The sequence below is a fragment of the Diadema antillarum genome, unplaced genomic scaffold (genome assembly GCF_040938485.1).
Source record: "Diadema antillarum isolate AM-2024a unplaced genomic scaffold, OU_Dant_1.0 seq00001292_RagTag, whole genome shotgun sequence".
NCBI classification, from domain to species: Eukaryota; Metazoa; Echinodermata; class Echinoidea; order Diadematoida; family Diadematidae; genus Diadema; species Diadema antillarum.
Window position 1 is genome coordinate 691,713 of NW_027272071.1, and position 10,107 is coordinate 701,819.

General features: G+C 39.3%; 1 protein-coding gene across 1 annotated transcript; it reads left to right on the plus strand.

Annotated features, from left to right (window-relative positions):
- The first annotated feature begins 1,782 nt into the window (after window positions 1-1,782).
- On the plus strand, window positions 1,783-9,889 carry LOC139707988 (uncharacterized). The gene is made up of 6 exons (XM_071619978.1): window positions 1,783-1,902; window positions 3,230-3,402; window positions 4,618-4,820; window positions 6,092-6,346; window positions 7,644-7,719; window positions 8,200-9,889. Exons 1-6 carry the CDS (start codon window positions 1,864-1,866, stop codon window positions 9,050-9,052), a joined length of 1,599 nt encoding a protein of 532 aa, XP_071476079.1. The 5' UTR covers window positions 1,783-1,863; the 3' UTR covers window positions 9,053-9,889.
- Window positions 9,890-10,107: the final 218 nt, after the last annotated feature.

A 10,107-nucleotide genomic window follows, 5' to 3' on the forward strand; every position in this document is an offset into this window, starting at 1 on the left:
CGACGTGCGAGTCGACGAGCGACCGAACGTGTGGGGACTGCCTACCTGGGTGAGTGCTGAATATCGTTGTACAGGGAAGGGGGGGGGGGGGATTCTGAAGTCAGCTAGCCTCGTATCTTTTGGTGGCGTCCAGGGGAAAACCCCCTCCCCCTTCAAAAGGTTTGAAAATTCCTCAAGGATTTGAACGCACCCCACCCCTCAGAATAGGCCTAGATTCTTTCTTTATTGTTGTTCTTATGTGCTCAGTGTGTGTGGGCGAATGTGAGGCTGCCTATAGAAATGTGTTTCCATCACGGTACGTGTATTGGGAATTCTTCAAGGAATTTCTCATGCGTGACTGCTGCTGCTTTGAAAAAATATCATGTAGCTGTATTACGAGAGTTCCACAACAAGGACATGAAGGACGTGATGGATGGAAAAACATGACGAGGTCGGGTATACAATGACCGTGCCCTGTGCTTTGTGAACGGAATTCAGGTTCATTGCGGTTGAATTAATTTGCGTTTGTACATTTCTCCCTCACAGGCCTCACTAAGAATAAGTTTCCATAGTTATTTAGAGAACATCATTAGTTTCTCTTGGTTTGAATTCATTTATCATAAAAGAGAAATGAAATGATAATATATTACCTGGTCATGAAATACCCATGCTATAGTTTATTTCTGTTTGTTTGTTTGTTTGTTTTTTTCCTTTTCCATCATTGTTTATTCTGTCACATTTTTTTTTTTGCTTTAAGATGAACCTTTTGGTAATCTTCCATCAATGTTCGTTCCATACAGCTATTACCGAGGGTCTGATCGCTTCGCGCACATCAACTCCTGTCCCTACCAATGTGCTGACGCTGAACCCGACAATGATGAGTGCAACAAGTGGGCTGAGACACGTGACATGGACCCGAATGAGGTACAACAGGACAAAGACATTTACTCCAGCTATTATACCAAGCAACCACTGCACCGCGATGGATGTTAGCAAACAAAGCAGAACACACGATACTAGGAAAATAAAACCATGCTCAAATTCATGAAATTCTTCCACGTCGATGCTGAGCAATTTGTCAATCGGTTGCATTAAAAAAACTCACATATCTTGAGAAGGTGACGAATAATGGGATGGAAAAGAAAGAGAAAAAATGACAATGGTATAATGGCGATGGTGATGATTTTTATATCAGAAAAAACGTAGAACGCACAGAGATAACAAACCCATTACTACCATATTTTATCTCTTCAGAACTTTGTGATATCTCTCATGACAAAGATTCCCTTCACGTTGTCCTCGATAAAGACAATGGTTTGGTTCACGACGAAATTTTGCAAGACACTATTCTGCCATTTTTCAACCTTTCATGAAGACTTTACGTGTCATCTTTACGTGTCATATATATATATATATATATATATATATATATATATATATATATACTCCGCTGTTTCATCTTACTTGGGATTGAATAAAAGATAGAGATAGTTTCATCAATAAAGAGAATAAAGAAAGTAAAACACCGGTGTTGATGATAACAACAGAGGAAAAATGAAATACGAGGACAAAGAATGCACGAGAAGATTAAAGTATCATCAAACAAAACATTTCTATACCCTCACATTTTATCTGGTAGTAAGTATATTCATTCCGGCTAATTAACTTGTACCCAGTTAAACTGGAATCTCTTCGTCTTTATGAAGCCAAGAGAACGGAAGATATATGCTTTTAGTGGCTGTGGATGAGCGAATCGTTGAATGTTCTAAGGAATCAGTTTGTCATTCCTCAACACAGCAGTGCAGCGATCCTGTGCCTCCTGTGTGTGGCGATGATTGCCATGGCAACAGATACTACTTAGGGAAGACAGACGGTCTATGTAAGATGTGTGTACAGTGCCAACCTGGAGAAGCACTTGATAAGGTGGGTCACTTTTATTATCAGAATTATCATCTTTCGACCTCATGCAGTCACTATATTTCTCATCAGTCTATCCATATTTAATATTATGTCTGTAAATGTACTAAGCGATTCATCAATATACTTCTCTGTCTCGAAGTATCTATTTCACTAGTTTTCGATATTCCACTTAATCAACTCTGTGGTTTTTATTCCGGCATCTGTAGGTCGAGAATATTTTTCCCACATCAGCAGCTTTGGTCCCCAGAATTCTTGGACTTATTTCGGTGTTCACATGCACCTTTGACCTTTATCAAATACATGTACAGTACATTTACTGAAAGCCAGTGTTTCAATGGATAATCCAAGCAGTGAAGCATTATACACAATTTGAATATTCAGGATTTGTTTTCTTGTGTTTTGTCTGCAGAGGTTTGATGGCGACACACTAAAAATACAAGAGCTATTTTCCCTTTTTATGCAATCTTTGTAAGATGTAGACAAAGTGCAATGTAATTGTAATGTCTTCATAAAGGTACGGTCACAAAGGTTCGTAAAAGCGATGTGTCCGTCCGAATGTCACTGTTCGTACGAATTCTGGAGTTCGTATATACTGCCGCCTTACGAAGAGAGGGTTTCGTACGAAGTTAAAAAAAAAAAATCTTGGACAAGACAATCGACCAGGCTACGAACTTACGAATGGTCTACGAACGCTGGTTTCGTACGGCCTTCTTAAGAAGATCTTACGTAATTGTCTAAAATTCGTTCGTACGGCGTTCGTAGCACTTCTATATAAATGGTATTTGTGACCGAGCCATAAGGTACATTAACTGAAGTCAAAATCTCTGCTCTTATATAGTTGTGTCAAAAACTTTTACGTAGTGTCGGTGTATGAGATGAGCTGAATTTGAATCATCGTACGCTCACTTTGCCTGTCATTAATAGAAAGTAAACAAGATTCCAGCATAACATGGCTGGTCCCATAAGTGACAAACTTGCGGCAAACTGTGTTGTTGTGTTATTGTGGCTAATATAAAACACAGAATTCCTAGAAAGTACGTTAAGCGCCACCTTATTTTTCATTATTAAAGGGAACAGAGAAACGTCGTTAAAACATCACATGGCATATAACAAACTCTTAGAAAAGTATCTCTTTATCAATCTTGCCTGTGTGATTATAACTGATCGGCCTACTTGCTGTTTCGTGGAAAACATATGAAATTTCTGTATATTATAGCTTTCTTATTTCGAATCTGATTTTAACTTTAAAGTTGTGTTTGTTTCAGTTTATTTTATATTTTGCTTTGCTTTGTTTTGTTTTCTTACGTGCATTTCTTGGCTGGCAATCCAGGAGTGTGGTAACGGGAAGAACGGCGATGCGCGCTGTCTCCCGTGTGACGAGGGAACTTTCTCCCCAGGCGGTACGCGCCATTCTTGTACACCATGCCGTATTTGTGTCAACTCTGAAGTACTCAAAGCATGTGACAGTACCAGCGATGCAGTGTGTGGTTCATGCTTACCTGGGTAAGACTGATGCAAGTATCTTTTGTAGGTGTCAAGCTACATAATTATCTATCTTACAGAGGTGATAGTGATCTTTAATTTCGTTGAAGACCCGGTAGCGTACGTGGAGTTGCCATGGAGAGAGGGAAGGCTGGCCTGCTCGGATATCTTCGAGAATCTCCGTGTCCAGATTAATCTCTATTTCCCGTGTAAGTAAACACACAGCTGAAGAAACTCGACTGGAGTCGACCGTTACCGATAAGGGTTTGTGTTTCGACTCACATATTCGTTGACGGGCGCTATTTGCGATCTTCGAATGTAACTCGGTGGGCAGTCAATAGGTGTAAAGATCGGATTCAGCCAGACTACCCATTATTCCCCAGGCTTCCGGGGCCTTATGTACACATCCGCATACATACACATAATACACACACACCATCATGATCAAAGACACAATCCTGAGGCACCTCAACAGATGTTCGAAATGCACCAAGAGGCATTTTCTTCGTAGCAAAGTATTGGAATTTTATGTATACTTTTTATGCATTTTATTCTGTATGTGATTATGATTTCATGATTGTATTTGCAGAAAAAGCATTAGACAGTTTTGTTATTTATTATGCATCGTGCTTTTTATGTACAATGCGCACAATTCAGCACGATTCCAATAAACCATGAATAATAATGATGATAATAATAAAAGGGATGGTCTAGTTTTCGTTGAGACGGAGAATTCAGACTGTAACTTTTTGCAAGATAATCAGAAGCCTCCTATGAATTAAAGAGCATACTACTGTTGGAGGACTTCAAAGTTCATAAAATTATGATGAAAATTGTTTTTTTTTTTAATGACCAAGATATCAATAAACAATAAAGTAAAACAAAGTGGTCCCAATAAAAGGTGGGTCGCACTTTTTTTTCTTTTTTTTTTATTTGGGGGGGGGGGGCATCTTTGTTTTTGGATACCTCGACCATTTCAAAACTAGTTTTCATCAATTAAGCTCTGAATTCCTCCTAGATATGCTCTTTAATATTTCATAGGAGGTTTCTCATTATCTCACAAAAAGTTACATTCTGCATTCTCGTCTCAACCGAAGCTAGAGCATCTCTTTAACTGAATCAAAACACTACCGACAAATTTATCATGTCACATAATGTAATGCATCATTTTGTACTGCACGATGAAAGCTGTATTTCTAACTGTTATTTTATACTTCGTGACCAAATGGTTTGCAGATTCTTTCAAGACGCAGACAATCCAGGTGCATTCTTCGACTCGAGTGCGTGCCCGAACCGGTGCGCAGACAACCCTCGGAACACACCGCAGTGTCAAGAGTGGTGGGAAGCACAGGAAACGGACAGAGCGCCACCTACGGATGCCATAATACAGGCAAACAATGAGGTGGATCAACAACCCAATGTAATCGATATGGAGTCAGGTAACTGTCCTGTTGCACTTCACCCATGTAGACGTACAAGGTAATAGAATCGATGCTAAGGGAGTCATGATATGGCTTTGTCAATACATTAATTTCTATTGCCATAGCTTCTCTTCTCAACCAAATCTAGTGATGTACATTGCATCATCTTTTTGATAATAATTTATGTTTATATTTAAGCCTCCCCCTGGCCAGATGACAAAACTCTGGTAATCACGGTGTAGGTCTGCCAAATTAAGCTGCAGTTGGGCCTATAATACAAATGCATAGCCCTCCCTTCCCACCTCCCCTCCCCCCTAAAAAAAAAGAAAATCAATAAACGAATCAATTATTAATCATAAAAGAGTGAACCAGAGATCACATCCTTATTATTCTGTTCTTCCTGATTATGCATTTCTTTTTGTCAAAAATGATACTGCTTCAAAAATTTATATGTGAATAAAATATGCAGGCCTTATTAGTCACTATTCAGTGTGTGACGTTCTTTCCAACTGAGTCGACTATTAGCTTGGAGAAGTTGCCTAAAAAATTTAAATTTCCACAAACCCGCATGTCTCTTTTTTTTAAACATACAGAGCAGCAGCCAGTTCAGTTTAAAGGCATAATTTACCATTTGCAGATGAAACAAAAACCCAGCATTAGTGCTTTAAAATAGTTCTGAAATGTGAGTTAAGGATAGAAACAACCACTGTAAAAATTTGAGTCCGTATAATCGATGTTAAGTATTGTTAAATTCACAAAATGTGAACAATAGTTATAATAAGAATGCTTCCAGAATAAACCGTCTACAGTTACGGTTTATTGAGAAAAATACTGATATCTCCCTATATTTTAGGCTTTATTGCGAAAGTGTTATATGGTAGGATGTTTTGTGATACAACAGACCTACACATATGCATCAAATGTTATATCTTGAACATTTTTAAAATCACTGTTCCCAAAGGTAAACTGGACCTTTAAGTGGTCACACAATGATTTATTGATGATAACAAACAACCACAAAATCTGGATTTACTATATGAATCATGTGAACCTATTTAGAACGCCTTAAATGAACTTTTCATTTAGAGCTCCCTCTATTTTTAAACAAGGCAAAGAAAACTCATTAATATAAATTGTGGAAAGGGCATGTCTAGCACAGCCTTTCAACTATGCTAGCTGTTGCTTCTTTTCTCGTCTGACGAACTGAACTGGCTGGTTATTTTAGGTTTTCATCATGTCACAATGCTCACAAATTCTGTAGAATTCTATATTATTCACCTATCACATAGGAGACCTCAATATCGGGAAATCATCACAGGAAAACAACCTATCGGGGCACTCGAGGACCTACATCATCGTCGTCATCACCCTCGCCTCCATTCTCGTCATCGTTCTAGTCCTCGGCATCGCTGCCTTCTTCCATTACCTGAGACGATCTTCGTCCGGTCAGAGTTCAGGGTCGGGCGAGTCGGCCATGCTGCCTGAATCAACCGAATCGACACCCCGGTCGTCCCCTGGTCAATCACCCAATCTACACTCATCAAGTATGAAGACCATCTATACACTTGAAACCAAATTATCTTCATGTTTAATTTTTCATCATTTAATCATGAATATGTGGTCATGCTTGCACGAGCATTTTTAATATCAGTCTGTATTTTCAAAGAGAAAATTGTAAAAACCCAAATTTGATATCATTGGTCCAATTTCCAGCATTTCCGTATGATGAAAAATATCCTGCAAACATACCTCTTTTTAATAACTGTGATGTCAAAATTTTTGTATTTAATTTTTGTAAGATATTCAGATGTTTCTGTTAGAAATTGAAAAAAAAATGAATGAATGAATGAATGAATGAATGAATGAATGAATGAATGAAATATAAGATTCGGCGATGAAACGTTTTGCTCGATTGTATAAGGTATTTCTCAGATGTTTGTATTTGCTGCAAGGAGACTTGTCGAATATCCTCACAATATAGTAGCTGAAATGGAGAACAAAATAATTATGATCATATCTATGTCTGGCACAAATAGTTAGCCGGGGGATATTGTTACGATGTGTTGATCGTCAAAGTCTGTGTATCATAACTGAAAGAGAGAAATGGAAATAATGTCTTGCAACCTGATATATTAACAGTAGTCAGATGACGAAAGATTTTACAAACTGCGACAAAAAATAATGATGTTTGGAATGAATAGAAATATCCTTTTGACGCTGCAATTAGAATCTCATATGAACAAGATCACGAAATTCATGAATTTCTTCCGTCGAGATGTTTTCTGTGCAACTGATTGACAAATTGCCCTACATCGACGTCGATGTAGGGCAATTTGTCAATCAGTTGCACAGAAAACATCTCGACGGAAGAAATTCATGAATTTGAATAACAAAGCAGTACCCGATGCATGCTATAAGGATTAGAACCAACACTTGCTTTCGGACGAAAGCTCGGTGGTCTAGTGGAGATGACGCCTGTCCGGTGATCAGGAGGTCGTAGGTTCGAATCCTGCTCGAGTATGTACCCCCATGATTTTTTATCATGGCTACTACTAAAACACTGATCAATTCAGTGCTTATTTACGTCGATGAAGGGCAATTTGTCAATCAGTTGCACAAGATCACGAAAATAATATCATTTACATGACTCATGCAGGTCTAGGATAAACATATCTTGCTTTCATCGTCATTCCAAAACGCATTTATCACAAAGACGGGTGAACTTGTAAGTAGGCTACTTGATGACTAGAATTAACACTGTTATATCCTGATAAGTAGCTATTTCTCTTTGGTATTGTGTCATGCAGTTTGACGGAATACAGATTTTCTAATATTTCACAGGAGTTTACAATCCTACGGTATATTCACCGCAATCGCAGTTTCCCGAAGAGTCGGTATTCCGTGACATATTCAGACGGTGAGTTTGTCTTTGAATGCGTTCCTTCCCTTAAAAAAGTAGTTGGATTATATACGTTTTAATTGTATACATAGTACATTACATATGTTTGTTACAGAGAATTTCAGGGTTATATTACACATTGTGGCATGCGCGAAAGTCTTGATAAACAATACAATTTGTAATAATGTTCGACATGCCTTCACATACAGCATTGGCATATGACTGGAATGATACGTTCCCTTCAATCTGAAGTTAAGAATTTGAATTTGTTCCCAGAAAAAAAAAAAAGTGTTACATTATAAAATAAATCGTCTGTGGTTCAGTTTGATTATTCATGCACATTCACGTACATTAGACGTCTGCTGTCTGCCATCTGCATTGTAGGTAGCATACTGCACCATAATGTATCTAATAGTAAACAGTGCTTGTTGTCTGAAAGTCGGACGTATAATCTATGTGTGATCAGTTGATTTAACTGCTTTGTTGCTTTACTTCCAGCTATATGCCGGATATGATTACAGAATACATGCAAGGCTCTCGACCGTCAAGTACTGTGTCAAGCCATGGTACACCTTCTACCCGGAATTCTTCGGCTCTATCGACTCCTGTTTCACGGCTTCGTTCCGAGTATCACAAAGCTCTGTTGTCACCCCAAGCTACCAGTGCGGAAGGAATGGAGTCTCGCGTCGATGGTCGGCCAGTCTGCTCTGATACCAACATTCCATTTGAAGGACAGACAACCATCCCTCAATCAACGAAGGTGATTACTGAAAACTCGTACGGTGATGCCGTCCCTCTGTACGGGGAAAGCGGACCCGATGCAGCAGTCGACCCTTCCAACGGAAGAGTGCGTCGCCGCTCCATCGTACCCATGGCAAACGACAATGCCCAGAGTATGTCGTCTGTGAACGGATCTGGATCCGAAAAGAATGGAAACGGTCACCATGGAAACAAACGACGTAACAGTGTTCATTTGCGGGGTAACCCTGAACCTGAAGCTGCTTTGAACTCTGACTCGGACTCGTCCAAAAGTTTCAAGAAAGTTGACCTACCTGGAGCCACTGCGAAAGTTGCCCAGCAGCCTGGCGTAGCTTCTAAAGCTGAGGAGACTAACAAGACTCACCCAGAGGAGTCGTCAGGAATCCGCGGGAGTGCTTCAGGGAACGTCAACATCAAAATCATCCTGTCCCCACGCACTGTGGAGAAAGTTCAAATTGGCGACGAGCACAACCACTATCGCAAGGAGGAAGAGGAGGAAACTGCCCCATTCATACCTCCCTCATCTGAACTGGATGATTATGATAGTACAGAAAGAAGCTCTTTCTTGAAAGATGACACGTTCGAAGACTAATAGATTATCACATAAAGCAGTAAGGATAACCTAAATTATGCTGCAAGTAATCAGATTTAAGTAACTGTAGCCACATACCACTACATCAAAGTTTGTTTGTTTGTTTGTTTTTTGAGAGAGAGAGACGGAGAGAGAGTATTGACAGTGCGGGCACACCCATTCCCCTAATAAAGAGTAAGCTATGATTCATTCCATGTTTACATGTACATATTTTATTTCTTGGTACCTTATACTCTTATACACCATCGTTGGTTCAAAGGCAACCAATAACTGCCACTACAGTTTAAGCCTCCAGGCTGCACTTTACCAATATTAGTAGTAAATAATGTATCATGGATCAACCTATATAGGTAGAGTTCAGTATTTGTGCAGCTTGTCGGAAATGAAATGTAGGCAGGAATGGGTGTCTCCTGCTTGGAATCTGAAGCTATAGTGTTCACATTACATACTCTCTCCTTAACCCTTCCCCTCCCCCTCCCCCGGTCGTAGGGACCACGTGGATGTTTCCACTTTGACTTCGAGTTACAACGTAATCCACCTGCATCAGATAATTTTTCATAACAAAATATATATAAATGTCTTTTCGCCAGGAGGTTTCTTTTCAAACATGCCAAAGTTGGTGTTTTTTTAATTTCTCTTTCTGTTTTATTCATGAGAAATATAAAAGGGGGTTATGAAATACCTTTTCATTTTTTATTTGGTCTCTTATAAGTCCTAACATCCCATTTGAGCACACAGACATACACACTAAAGGTAGTGCAACGACAACTTATTTGAGATGGGATGGGGACCTGCCTTGAGATAGATTGTTTGAAAAAGGTTAGAAACAAAGCCATTAACATAATTATGTACACTCACACATACACACTAAAAAAACAGATAAACACAACCATACATAATATATCATCACAAGTAAACCTGAACTTGCACATCGTGGATTACCTGTCATCTACGTAGTACGATGACATTTGAATTCCAGTTCTTCGCTGGGTTATCTCCCCCCCCCCCCCAAAAAAAAAAGGGGGGGGGGGAATGAGGTGCCCCAATGTTGTCTT

Excerpts from the sequence above, each read along its gene's own strand:
- LOC139707988 (XM_071619978.1), top strand. The coding sequence starts at position 1,864 with ATGTGTGTACAGTGCCAACCTGGAGAAGCACTTGATAAG. Across the intron at positions 3,403-4,617 it reads TGTGGTTCATGCTTACCTGG|ATTCTTTCAAGACGCAGACA; the intron begins GTAAGACTGATG and ends AATGGTTTGCAG. Across the intron at positions 7,720-8,199 it reads TTCCGTGACATATTCAGACG|CTATATGCCGGATATGATTA; the intron begins GTGAGTTTGTCT and ends CTTTACTTCCAG.